The sequence below is a fragment of the Piliocolobus tephrosceles genome, chromosome 3, assembly GCF_002776525.5.
Source record: "Piliocolobus tephrosceles isolate RC106 chromosome 3, ASM277652v3, whole genome shotgun sequence".
NCBI classification, from domain to species: Eukaryota; Metazoa; Chordata; class Mammalia; order Primates; family Cercopithecidae; genus Piliocolobus; species Piliocolobus tephrosceles.
Genome location: NC_045436.1, coordinates 104,585,120 through 104,599,328, shown reverse-complemented (window position 1 = coordinate 104,599,328; position 14,209 = coordinate 104,585,120). Strand labels below are relative to the sequence as shown.

The 14,209-nt window shown below is 39.9% G+C and overlaps 1 protein-coding gene across 5 annotated transcripts in view; it reads right to left on the bottom strand.

The window, feature by feature from the left end:
* Positions 1 to 10,977: 10,977 nt before the first annotated feature.
* WDFY3 (WD repeat and FYVE domain containing 3) overlaps positions 10,978 to 14,209 on the bottom strand; it is a 315,830-nt gene continuing 312,598 nt past the window's right edge. For all 5 annotated transcript variants that reach the window (XM_023222515.2, XM_023222514.2, XM_023222517.2 and 2 more), the window contains one exon: positions 10,978 to 14,172. In XM_023222515.2, the coding sequence (XP_023078283.1) occupies positions 14,049 to 14,172 (124 nt within the window). In that variant the 3' untranslated portion in view covers positions 10,978 to 14,048. The remainder of the gene's footprint in view (positions 14,173 to 14,209) is intronic.

Sequence of the window (14,209 nt, the reverse complement as noted above, 5' to 3'; positions counted from 1 at the left end):
TACAATGGGGTTATAGGCATTGAGTAAATAACAGCCATTCCAAATGGAAGAAATTGGCCAAAAAAAAGGGGGTTACAGAGCCCATGCAAGTCTGAAATCCAGCAGGGCAGTCAAGTTTGTTTTTTTGTGTTTTTGTTTTTATTTGTTTTTGAGACAGAGTTTCGCTCTTGTTGCCCAAGCTGGAATGCAATGGCATGATCTCGGCTCACTGCAACCTCTACCTCCCAGACTCAAGCAATTCTCCTGCCTCAGTCCCCCAAGTAGCTGGGATTACAGCCGTCCACCAGCACGTCCAGCTAATTTTTTGTATTTTTGGTAGAAACGAGGTTTCACCATGTTGACCAGGCTGGTCTCAAACACCTGACCTCAGGTGATCCATCTGCCTTGGCCTCCCAAAGTGCTAGGATTATAGGCGTGAGCCACCACACCTGTCTGGCAGTCAAGTTTTAAAGCTCCAAGATGATCTCCTTTGACTCCATGTCTCACATCAAGGTCATGCTGATTCAAGAGGGGGTATCCCATGGTCTTGGGCAGCCCTGCCCCTGTGGCTTTGCAGGGTACAGCCTCCCTCCTGGCTGCTTTCACAGGCTGGTGTTGAGTGTCTGTGGCTTTTCCAGGCGCATGGTGCAAACTGTTAGTAAGTGGATAAACCATTCTGGGGTCTGGAGGATGGTGGCCCTCTTCTCACAGCTCCACTAGGCAGGGCCCCAGTAGGGAGTCTGTGTGGGGGCTCTGATCCCACATTTTCCTTCTGCACTGCCCTAGCAGAGGTTCTCCATGAGGGTCCCACCCCTGCAGCAAACTTTTGCTGGGGCATCCAGGTGTTTCCATACATCTTCTGAAATCTGGGCAGAGGTTCCCAAACTCAGTTCTTGACTTCTGTGCACCCACAGGCTCAACATCACGTGGAAGCTGCCAAGGCTTGGAGCATCCACCCTCTGAAGCCACAGCCCGAGGTGTACATTGGCCCCTTTCAGCCGCAGCTGGAGCAAGTTGGACACAGGGCACCAAGTCCCTGGGCTGCATATAGCATGGAGACCCTGGGTCTGGCCCATGAAACCACTTTTTCCTCCTAGGCCGCCAGGCCTGTGATGGGAGGGCTTGCGGTGAAGGTCTCTGACATGGCCTGGAGCCATTTTTCCCATTGTCTTGGGAATTAACATTAGGCTTCTGCTACTTACGCAAATTTCTGTAGCCAGCTTGAATTTCTCCCCAGAAAATGGGTTTTTCTTTTCTATTACATAGTTGGGCTGCATTTTTTCCAAACTTTTATGGTCTTCTTCCCTTATAAAACTGAATGCCTTTAACAATACCCAAGTCATGTTTTGAATGCTTTGCTGCCTAGAAATTTCTGCCAGATACCCTAAATCATCTTTCTCAAGTTCAAAGTCTCACAAATCTCTAGGGCAGGGGCAGAATGCCGCCATTCTCTTTGCTAAAACGTAACAAGAGTCACCTTTACACCAGTTCCCAACACTTTTCCTCATCTCTGTCTGAGAACACCTCAGCCTGGACTTTATTGCCCATATTGCTATCAGCATTTTGGGCTAAGCCATTGAACAAGTCTCCAGGAAATTCCAAACTTTCCCACATTCCCCTGCTGCTTCTGAGCCCTCCAAACTGTTCCAGCCTCTGCCTCTTGCCCAGTTCCAAAATAGTTTCCACATTTTTTGCGTATCTTTTTAGCAACGCCCCACTCTACTGGTACCAATTTACTATATTAGTCTGTTTTCATGCTGCTGATAAAGACATACTAGAAACCGAAAAGAGAAAGAGGTTTAATTGGACTTACAGTTCCACATGGCTGGGGAGTCCTCAGAATGATGGCAGGAGGTGAAAGGCACTTCTTACATGACAGCGGCAAGAGAAAAAGAGAAGCAAAAGCGGAAACCCCTAATAAACCCATCAGATCTGGTGGGACTTATTCACACATGAGAATAGCATGGGAAAGACCGACCCCCATGATTGAATTACTCCCCCTGGGTCCCTCGCACAACACGTGGGAATTTTGGGAGATACAATTCAAGCTGAGATTTGGGTGGGAACACAGCCAAACCATATCAGGTGGCAAAACTCTGAATATACCAAAACATACTCAATTGTAGACTTGATGATTTTTACAGTACGTTAATTATGTATTGAAGTTGTTAAAATAGCTGATTGGAGAATCTGAATGATGGGATATGGTGAAAAGGCAGGGGTGGGATGGGGGAGTATTCTAGGACTGGGTATGGGACAGGGAAGGGCTGCCAGGTGACCCCAAATGGGAACCCCACAATAGGTCCAGTAGCCCCTCCTGGATCCATCTGCCAGGCAGGGTTGAGGGGTGGGGGCTGCCCTGGAATATATCATCCTCCCCAGTTAGACTGGACTAGGAAAAGGAGGGGAAGAGGCTTTCTTCTCTGGCACTGCTACAAAGACCCTGTGGCTTCTATCCTGGGGCGCTGGGTGGGTGATTCTCATAGGCAGAGGGTGCCTTGCTCAAGGTACCTTCAAAGAATGAGAAACTTTGAATGTTTAAGACCAAACCCTAGGCTGGGTGTGGTGGCTCATACCAGTAATTCCAGCACTTTGGGAGGCCAAGGTGGGAGGATCACTTGAGCCCAGGAGTTTCAGACCAGCCTGGGCAATATAATGAGACCTCATGTATTTAAAAAAAAAAAAATTAGCTGCGCATGGTGGCCTGAACCTGTGGTTCCAGCTACTCAGGAAGATGAGGCAGGAGGATGGCTTAAGTCTGAGAGGTCAAGGCTGCAGTGAGCTGTGATAGCACCACTGTACTCCAGCCTGGGTATGAGAGACCCTGTCTGAAAAAATAAAGAATAATAAAAACCAAACGCCAGTGAGCATTTCAAGCACATGTGTTCAGGCATGTGGTATTCGAAAGCTCAAATTCAACACAAGAAAGATGATGTAAGATATTTACAAGAACAGATTGCATTACCATTGAGGGCAAATCGAGGGCTGCCTCTAATTCCTTCATTCACACATTTATTGAGTAGCCACTCTGTCAGATACAGTTTCAGAACTCCATGCAGCAGTGAGTGAAACAGACAAAAGTATCTGCGGTCATGTAGCTTACCCTTTGCTAGGGAGACACAAGGAACTAGTAGTATAGCATGTTGTAGAGGGTCTCAGAGAAGGGTGATTATGAGGAAGTCAGAGGGAGGGAAATTGCAATTGTAAATATTGTAGGTTGGTCAGTGGAGGCCTCACTTAGAAGGTGACATTTGAGGAAAGACTTGGAGGTGAGGGAGGAAGAGGAGCACACCTGGAGTAGGATCCTTGCAGGCAGAGGGCAGAGTCAGGGCATGGCCCTGTGGCGGAGGAGGCCCTAGCCCAGGATATAGAAGAGGGTGTGAGGGGTAAGAAGGTGAGGAGCCCTGCAGGGCTTGACACGAAATGGGCAATTGCAGCACACACACGGTGACTGCTGTGTCACAAAACCCAATCACAACACCCAATCCTCAAACTAAGGGGGGAACGATGTTAAGGAGAATTCACTCACAGTATATCACAGCAAACATAAAGGCTGGACAGGAGTCCACGTTTAAAAGAGGAAGAGGAAAATCAATGGCATGACACCTATGCAAAAGGCAGGCAGGCAAGAAGGCAGGACAAAAGTTTGCAAAAGACCAGGAATGCAGTGGCAGGTCACGGGGTGGAGGCAGTGGAGTGAACAAGGGGGAATAGGGGAGGACCTCCCAGGAAGGCCTGGTGGCATACAATAATTCAAAAATGAACAAAGATCAGATAACAATGATATGAAAATGGGGAGTGCAGAGCAAAGAAAACATATTGTGGAAGAGAGTATTACTGAATTAGAAACAGTAAGGAATGGAATACACTTACTGAAAATCTAATTACAGATAACCTGCGTGAAGGCAAGCCTCATTTATAGGCTGGAAAGTTCTTGGAGAGGGTACTTACATCATTGTAAAAAATCATCTTCAAGGCCCAGCTAAGTATGTGTTAGCACAAACACAGATTTGCTACCTTAGAAGGAAAAAGACATCAACATTCGCAGATTGGCGCTTGAACCACAGCACACTTGATAACATTGCTTTAGGAGAACTTGGTTTCTTTTTTCCTCTTGGCAGAATTGGCCAGCAGCAGACTCAAAGGATCCTCAAGTTTATAACCAAAGACTGCTTAGTTCACCCTTGCTCCATGGTGAATTTCTTGAGTCAGTTTGCAAAGGAGTGGCTTCCTTTTATGCAGGGAAATAACATTTTTAGGATATAGCTTTTGTTTGAAGTTTGTAGTAGGGCCTGAGGGCAAGACCCTAAACAAGTTGTTTTTCTTTAACTCTGTCCTCTGTACTGGAATGCAGCTTGCAACTCTTCTTTGCCTTTGTTGAGCAGGAAGCATGATAGCTGAAGGCCAAGGTTGAAGTGCGGATGCTCTATCTTCTTGATAAAGAAGGGCATAATTATGCACGGATAATATTGAAATAACATCCAAAGTACACTTGCACTGTAATCACCTAAAAGAAAATTGGGAAATACTAACTGGGAGCTGTTTGTAAAGAGCCTTGGCCTGGGTGTCAGATGCTTAGGAGCAGAGCTGGGAATTCTACCTAAAAAGCAGCCTGGCTTTGGGAACACTAAACACCTGTATGAACCCCTTCCCTCTCGTGCTAAATGAGGGTTTGGACTTGATGACTTTGAAGAGCCCTTTCCATTCTAGCATTCTGCCTCCTGTATATCTGACTGAAGGTTAACTCCCTGCCACTGGCGTTCATTTGGCATTCAGGTGTTTCAGTGCATCATGCCTTTTATGTTCGTATTTCCGAGTTAACACTGGAATGTACTGACAACATATTTGTCAGGCACTACCCTTCCTATATATATTACCACATCGAATCCTTATAACAGTTCTCTGGGGGCAGGTATCCTAACACAAATTTTCCATATAAGGAAACTCAGACCTAGAGTGGTTAAGTCACTCACCTGAGGTCACACAGTAAGTGGTAGAATGAGAGCTTAGCCCCCAGACTGACTCTCCTCATAGTTTATTATACTAGTTAGAACTGTATCTAATATTAAAAGATTAGTATTAGCAGTTTCTTTTACATTATCAAAATTTTAGTGCCTTGAATAGAATAATAATGTGATTTCCAAAGTCCTTATTTGAAACCTCAACATGCTTTTGAGCTGTGGACGTGGTATCCCAGTAGCTGGGGGTAGCCGCCAAAACACTTCAATGTGATAGGGCCTTGTCTTGCTCTCGGGAGGTTTCAATGGGAGCCCAGTTGAAGCACTGGATTAGTGATTAGGAATATCATTACTGAATGAGATTGCATGCATGCTACTTTACAATTTAGGTAGCCTCATCTCATGTCTTCTTGGACCAGTGGTTCTCAAGGGGTTTCCAGGCCCCCAGGAAACCTGAGACCCTTTCAAAGGGTCTGCAAGGTTTTCACAGTACTACTAAAACACTATTTACCCTTTTGCTGCATTGATATTTTTATTGAGGTACAAAAGCAGTGGTGGGTAGAACTGCTGGAACCTTAGTATGGTGGCACCAAACCACTAGTAGTAATGATCATATTCTTCATAATCAAACACTTGCAGTAAAAACACAAGTGCCTCTTTGACTTAAGAATGACCTTGGAGAAGCAATAAAAATTATTACTTTTATTAAATCTTGGCCCCTTAAGTAGAGTGACACAAGATGAGAAGTACCCATAAAGCACCTCCATACTGAAGTACAACATTTGTCTCAAAAAGAAGCACTTGTGTGACTGAATTGTGAGCTGAACTCTCTTCCTTTCTCATGGAATACTGTTTTTATTGAAAGAACAATTGACAAGCTACAGTTCTATGGATGGTATGTTCTCAAATATTAACAAAGTGAGCCTGTCCCTTCAAAGAAAACAGCAGACAGTATTTATGCCAATGATAATTTGGGTTGTAAGCAAAAATAAGAATTTTTTGTAGAATTTGTGTCTGTCACTATGACTTAAAATTTTCTGATACAGCTGTTGGTATTTTAATGTATATGATAATGTGATTTTTTGGTGTTATCTAATGAAATATGTCAACATTTAGAAGTTCTACATATACTGTTTCTGCCTCTGGTGCTTGAATCAGGATTTAAAAATAATTTTCTAAATGATCAATGCATGATGCTGTAAAATTATGGATGGGTAAAAAAATAAATTCAAAGTACAAGACAGATCCACGGATTTTAATGTCATAATAATATGAGAAGTTCATTGGCATCATTTCAGAGTCCACATAGTAATTAATCTTTAAGAAACTTAAACTATTAAAAAAACTACTATTCTTAAGAAGCAATGATCTGAAAAAGCAATTATAATATTCTAGCTCAAAAAACTGAAAGCCTTTCCTTTAAGATCTGGAACAAGACAAGGATGCCCATTTTCACTGTTACTCAACATAGTGTCCCAGCTGGAGCAATCAGAAAAGAGAAAGAAAAGGCATCTAATTGGAACAGAAGTAGTCAAATTATTCTTGTTTGAAGATGGTATGATCTTATATTTGGGAAAAACTAAAATTAGAACTGATAAATTCAGTAAATTGCAGCATACAAAACCAACATACAAAAATCAGGAGCATTTCTACATGCCAACAGTGAACAATATGAAAAAGAAATCAAGAAAGTAATCCCATTTACAATGGCTACAAATAAAGTAATATACCTAGGAATAAACTTAACCAAAGGAATGAAAGATCTCTATAATGAAAACTGTAAAAGACTGATGAAAGAAGCTAAAGAAGAACACACAAAAAATGGAAATATATTCCATGTTCATGGATTGGAAGAATCAATGTTGTTAAAATGTCCATACTACCCAATCTACAGATTAAATGCAATTCCTATCAAAATATCAATGACATTCTTCACAGAAATAGAAAAAATAATCCTAAAATTTATGTGGAATCACAAAGTACCCAGAATAGCCAAAGCCACTGTGAGCAAAAGGAACAAAACTGGAGGAATCACATTACCTGACTTCAAATTACACTACAGAGCTATAGTAACCAAAACAGCCTGGTACTGCTGTAAAAACAATGGTCGAAATAGCCATAGACCAATGGAACAGAATAAAGAATGCAGAAATAAAACCATACATCTACAGTGAACTCATTTTTGACAAAATTGCCAAGAACATACATTGAGGAAAGGACAGTCCATTCAATAAATCCTGTCGTGGAAACTAGATATCCATATGCGGAAGAATGAAACTAGACTCCCTATCTCTCACCATATACAAACATCAAATCAAAATGGATTAAATATTTAATTCTAAGACCTAAAACTATGAAACTGCTAGAAGAAACCATTGGGGAAACTCTCCAGGACTTTGGTCAGGGCAAAGATTTTTTGGCTAAGACCTCAAAAGCACAGATAACCAAAGCAAAAATGGACAATGGGCTCACATCAAGTTAAAAAGCTTCTGTGCAGCAAAGGAAATGATCAACAAGTGAAGAGGCGACCCACAGAATAGAAGAAAATATTTGCAAACCACCCATCCGACAAGGGTGGTTAATAACCAGAATATATAAGGAGCTCAAACAACTCAACAGGAAAAAAAAAAAAAAAATCTAATAATCCGATTAAAAAATGGGCAAATGATCTGAATAGGCATTTCTCAAAAGAAGACATACAAATGTCAAACAGGTATATAAAAAAATACTCAACCTCACAAATCATCAGAGAAATGCAAACCAAAACCACAAGGAGATATCCTCTCACCCAAGTTAGAATGGCTGTCATCCAAGAGACAGGCAAGAACAAATGGCTGTCATCCAAGAGACAGGCTGGTGAGGATAGAGAAAGGGGAACCCTCCTACACTGCTGGTGGGAATGTAAATTAGTACAACCACTATGGAGAACAGTATGGAGGTTCCTAAAAAAACTAAAAATAGAACTGCCATATGACCCAGCAATCCCACTAGGCATACACACAAAAGAGAGGAAGTCAGTATATCAAAGAGATACCTGCCCTCCCATGTTTACTGCAGTACTATTCGCAATAACCAAGATTTGAACTCAGCCTGAGTCTATCAACAGATGAATGGATACAGAAAATGTGGCACATATACACAATGGAATACTATTCAGCCATAAAAAAACGAAATACTGTCATTTACAACAACGTGGATGGAATTAGAGGACATTATGTTAAGTGAAACAAGCCAGGCAAATACCAAAAAAGACATTTTGCATGTGCTCACTCATTTGTGGGAGTCAAAGATGAAAACAAGTGAACTCATGGAGACAGAGAGTAGAATGATGGTTATGAGAGGCTAGAAAGAGTAGTAGGGAGGAGGGTGGAAACTGGAGATGTTTAGTGGGTACAAAAATATAGTCACATAGAATGAATAAGATCTAGTATTTGATAGCACAACAGGGTGACTCTAATCAACAATTTACTGCATATTTGAAAATAGTCAAAAGAGTGGAACTGGAATGTTCCTAACACAAAGGGATGATAAATGCTTGAGGTGGTAAATACTCTATTAACTTCGATGTGACTATTATACATTGTATGCCTGTATTAAAACATAACATGTACCTCATAAATATATACTTATGAGCCCATATAAATTAAAAATATTCACCCCGTTTTCAACCAATACATGTGTGAGGTTGGATTTTCTTCATGCTTCAACCAAAACAAAGTATATTCCTGATGTGACTATAGTAGGGGTGTGATAGACATACTTTTCACAATATGATAGCTGGAGAATAAAGCTCAGGAAACGAGCCAAAGCCATGCAGATGTGTCTTTTTCCAAAAATCTAGTCAAAACAAAGTATCACAACAGATGGAATGCAGAAGCAGACTTGAGAATCCACCTGTCTTCTATTGAGCCAGACATTAAAGAGATTTGCAAAAAATTTGGTTTGGAAAAGATTTTTTTTTTTGGAGACGGAGTCTCACTGTGTCACCCAGGCTGGAGTACAGTGGTAAGATCTAGGCTCACTGCAACCTCCACCTCCTGGGTTCAAGTCATTCTCCTGCCTCAGCCTCCCAGGTAGCTGGGATTACAGGCACGCACCACCATGCCTGGCTAATTTTTGTATGTTTAGTAGAGACGGGGTTTCGCCACGTTGGCCAGGCTGGTCTTGAACTCCTGACCTCAGGTGATCCGCCCACCTCGGCCTCCCAAGTGCTGGGATTACAGGTGTGAGCCACTGCACTCGGTTAGAAAAGACTTTTTATAGAAATACATAATTTATGTTAATACATCATGCTCTTATCATTGTTATTTTTAAATGAGTTGACATATATATTTTAAATCTCAGTTTTAATTTCTAATACAATGACTACCGATAGATATAAACCAAATAAGCAAAAACTGTTTGGGGTCCTTGAAAATTTTTAAGGATCAAAGAGTTCTCAGACCAAAAAGTTTAAAGAAGCACCATCTTAGACCATTCCCATCCTCACAGGTAGCTACTGATAAAGGAAAACCCTTTGGAGAGAGCGAGCGCTAAAACAAGAGGCTTTCTACATTCCCAAGCTGGTTAGAACTGAAGCCTCAGTGGTAATTCCTATTCAGGGATCTCCAAAACACCATGATATTGTGGTAGCTTGGCTTGATGCTGTCTCTAGCAAAAGTAATGAAAATAAAAGAGCTTTATAATAGGTGGGAGGAAATGAGAATATTCATAAAGCAAAAAACTAACCAAGTGCTGGACCAATTCCATCAAATGGTCAAAAGTGAGGTGTGTAGGGAAAATTTTGTTGAAGATGGGAAGCAAATGGCAGACAAGGGACTCACTGAAAATCATTTGCATGTTTGTTCTTTTAAACTCTGAATTTCTGCATCTGAGAATTCTGCAGTGCCCATCCTTGACTGCAACCCCTCACTAGAACTGTAAGTAATAAAGCATTAATAATATGGGAACTGCTCCAAGCTTTCTCTTTTACCATTTTTAAAAAAAATTTTTAAAGAAATTGGTATTGTTTTAGTTCTTCACATTCCTTCACCTTCTGCCACTCAAGTGGAGTTGCACTAAGGTAAAATTTGTAATAAGCAAAATATACTCAAATTTGGGGCTCTGCTATTCATTAAAATGAATTTAGCATCTTTAGAAAAAGTAAAATCATCAAAACAGCCTAAATAAACTTAAAAACTCTTCTTTACGGAGAGGCTATTTTAAAACCAAACAAGCTGATAATAAGAACAATGGATTGTGACTTCTAACATTCTCAGATTGAAGGCTGAACTGGAAAGACTAGCTGCTAACAGCGGCTGCTGTAGTTCCAGGTGAGGGGGGACACTGAAATATTCCTTTTGTGACTATAGTATGGGTGCAAGAGACACACACACACACACACACATATATATATACATACACACCGTTGCTTACTTTTCACAATATTTTGGCTAGAGAATAAAGCTCAGGAAAAAAGAGCAAAAACCATGCAGACCTGTGTTTTTCTACAGGTCCAGTCAAATTTGAGGATCACATCTCCCAGAAGGGGCTTGCTTCTCCTTACTGCCACCCACATACACTCATTAGCCCTGGGAATCCAGCACAATTGAGAAGCTCAGACTGCAGAAAGCCTGATTTTTAAGGATGAGTCAAACTAGAACTGGAACTGGAACTTAACAGCCAATACTTCTGCAATCTTATGCAGGTGCTTCTGAAGTATTTACAACTAGAAAAGAACTACAAAAAGTTTAGGGAGTTATTAGATCTCTGTTTTTTTTCCTTCCCTGAATAACTGACTTAACAACTTTTCTTTTTCTTTCTTTTGGTGGTAAATAGTGGGCATTTATTTGAAATGAAAAAAAATTACTTAAGTACCTGGACTATTGCATTTAATCATGTATTGTAATTGTGTTACTCTACCTTTTTGCATCAGAGACAAATATACAATGAACATTCAGATATCACAGATTGCACACTAGAGAGTAATTCTTCAGGTCTTTTACATAACCACCAAGAAACATATTGGTTTCTGCAATATAGTATAAAAGTCCACAATCAATCCAGTCTTAGCCAGTATCTTCAATTTACTTCTGTTGCTGTACAAATAATTGGCCATTACTAGGGCTTACAAGTTAATAACAGGACAAAAAATATACATTGCACTGACACAAAAAGTCAGCTGTGTTAATAGTCATGCAACAAGTAACCAAACTTGCTGAAATTAAAAATACTTTCTAAAAACAGTTTTAACGGCATAAATATTTTATACAGTTCATTTACCAAAACAAAATGTATTTAAATGATACAAAGCAAAAATAAGTTTCTACCAACTTTATACATAAGAAAGTGCAAAATAACTTATCTAGAGTGTTTTGCTATTATCCAGACGGATGGCTGCTATGGGCAGCTATTCTCTTCTTCAAAAGCATGACATTACAGTTGCACACTACACACAAATGTTAGAATACATGGATGAACAAATGAACAGGTGGATGGATCAATGAACAAACTATGGAGATCAGGCAGGAGCCCTGTGAGGTACTCTCAGAGAAAGAATGCAGACCACACTAAGGTAGATGTACATGTTGACAATAGATGTTGGTAAATAAATTTACATGGAACACAGAACGATATCCAGAGAAATAATTAGTTTATGTATGTGAGTGTACTTGTATGTGTGAGTGATTCTGTTGATTTCTGCATTAGAAGCAAAAAGAAAAGAAACCCGATTGAACAAAACAGTTGCCCACAGCACCAGCTGCCAGAGGAAATACTACCATGAGGGTTTTGGTTTCCACCTTCTAGTTATGGAAGTCGTGTCAGAAAGTTAGTAATGAAAGTTGTGTCGGAAAGTTTAAAAGTGTTCATCTCATATAGTTTCCTATTACAAAGAGGAATAACCTTTAAGTAACAACACACACACATTCATATATTCAAGTCTTTAAAGAACACCTCTGCCACTGGGTATGGGGTAAACATGATTCATGGACAAAAGGAGGACGCTTCTTTTAAAAAGTGTAGAATAACACTGCTACAACTCATCTAGAGGGCCAGACAGGGGCAAGGCCCACAGTTACGTGATAGCACAATTTCTGCAACTGTTGAACATCAGCATTATTTATTAGAATTGAAGATGGTGATGGGGGAGGGACAGTGTCGGGGGAGTAAGACACAGAAAGGAAAACAGAACACAACTTTTCTTTAAGTTAAAGTATTAATGCCGATAATCCTTTTATTAACAAGTATATTTGAACTTTTAGAAATGGAAGTGTTTTAATCAATTTTGATATGTAATCATAAATAGACTGTAGGCTCAAACCCAGGTAAATAAAGATTTAAATTTAGTAAGCGTAAGGCACTAAAGCAGCCTTTATATTTTCTCTTGGAGACCTAGTTATCGTATCAGGAAGAACAAGTTTGTTCTTAAGCTGGTTTCAGCCCATCAGGTACAAGATCACCATTGTACCAAATGCCTATTTTTGAATGCATGTGCATATATGTGCATTTTAGTGCATAAGTGTGCCTCTCACCAGGGCCTAAAGACGGAAAGTTGGAAAAGCCAAAGCCACTGTCCTTTCCATGACGCCTCTGTGAGGGTGTGAAGGCCTTTCCTTTCACACCTGTGAGGGTGCGAAGGCCTATCTTGGGCCATTAATGATTCTACATTTTTCAAATCACAGGGCTTTTAGAATTGTTCATAATATTATCACTAAGTTTCTGAAAATGTTAAAATCTAGATTAACTGTTTCATTTTTTAATATATATTATATATATATGTACATAACACACATTTAAAAAAATCCCACCACCAAGCCTTTTCTCTGTAAACTAATCTCTTAGCCCCTTCCAGCTTTAATCCCCCTGGATTTGTGTGTTCTGTATCCAACTAGTAGAACAAATTAAATAACTAAATATTAAAATACTGTAATTATATTCATAGCAAAAACAAAAAAATAGACATTGATACAGTATAAATCTCACTGTTTTCAGGTAGATGACATTAAATGGTAAAGGTTAATTTTAAGCAGTTCTGACATGATTCAGTTTTACAACAAAGTTTATATGTGAATTCTGTACACTTTTTTCTTTCCTTTTTTTACCCCTTTTTTGAAAATGCTATAGTAGAACATCCGTGTCACGAAAGACACATACTTATTATGTTCTATGCAAGATAAGCTAATTTTGGGTTACATGCAAATATATTTCCATTAGTTGAGACAGGGCTGTTTCCTGCACTGCATTGGTCATCTGACCACCTTTCTGCAATGCTAAGAAGGTATTCTTTGACCAAACAGCAGTCCACATACAAGTTTAAAAGGGGCCTTGTTTATGTAGGAACAACACTGAGGTGGTGCATAGCCAGGTACAAGACACCCAAATATTTCCAGTTTATCTTATGGCTGGACTCCTATTCTCCCACGCTGTTTCCTAAAGAAGGTCCACATTATTTTGGTTACTAGCCTAGTTTAAGTGGAGATACTGTGGGCAACTTGAAAGAAATGACATCAGGCACACAGGCTGAGCTTGAAAGGAAAAAAAGACCACAGATAATGTCTTTGGGGATTTAAAAAAACATATTTATAATTAATTGGTAAGTGAGGGATGTCAGACAAACCATAAGTAGTTCATTGAGTTAGTGGTTTAGTTTGAAGTTTCATGTTACAGGCAGTTAAGTCCTTATTTAGAAAAAAGGCCTTTTATACCTATTTACAATATACAGTTACTTGCAAAGAAGTCAGATTTACAACCATTTTCTAAAAGCCTTTTTTGTTGTTGGTTTTTCCAAATAAGGATGAGTAGCTCTATAAAAATGAGATGCAAGAAAAGAGAGTTAATAAGTGAGGATATTTCTCTTGGAGACAGCTACTGTCATCAGGGAGAATTGGAGATGGAAAGTGTTGCTTCTAGGAACCACCTCACATTCTTCTTGTGCTGTTCACCTGAATCACGTCTGCCCCATTCCTGTACTCTACACCCGTTTTATTCAATGATCCCTTTGAATTTTAACACTTCAAACACGTGGTATGAAGAGATGTGTAAACGGAGACTGTTTTCAATGCCTTCCAAGCTGGGACAGGAGAATCGGGAAGGGGTCTACAGACCGTGGTCTCCACTCAGCTTGTTGAATCTTCAACAATTTCGAGGCCCATCTTCTGAACCTCTCTCATGCTGTAAGTTATAATAACAGTTCTGACAAACACGCACCGGGGATGAGATTTTCAAGCGTTTGATTTCAGATTGAAATCGACTGCACCTAAAGGAAAGGAAAAGTCAATTAATTATTGGTCTCC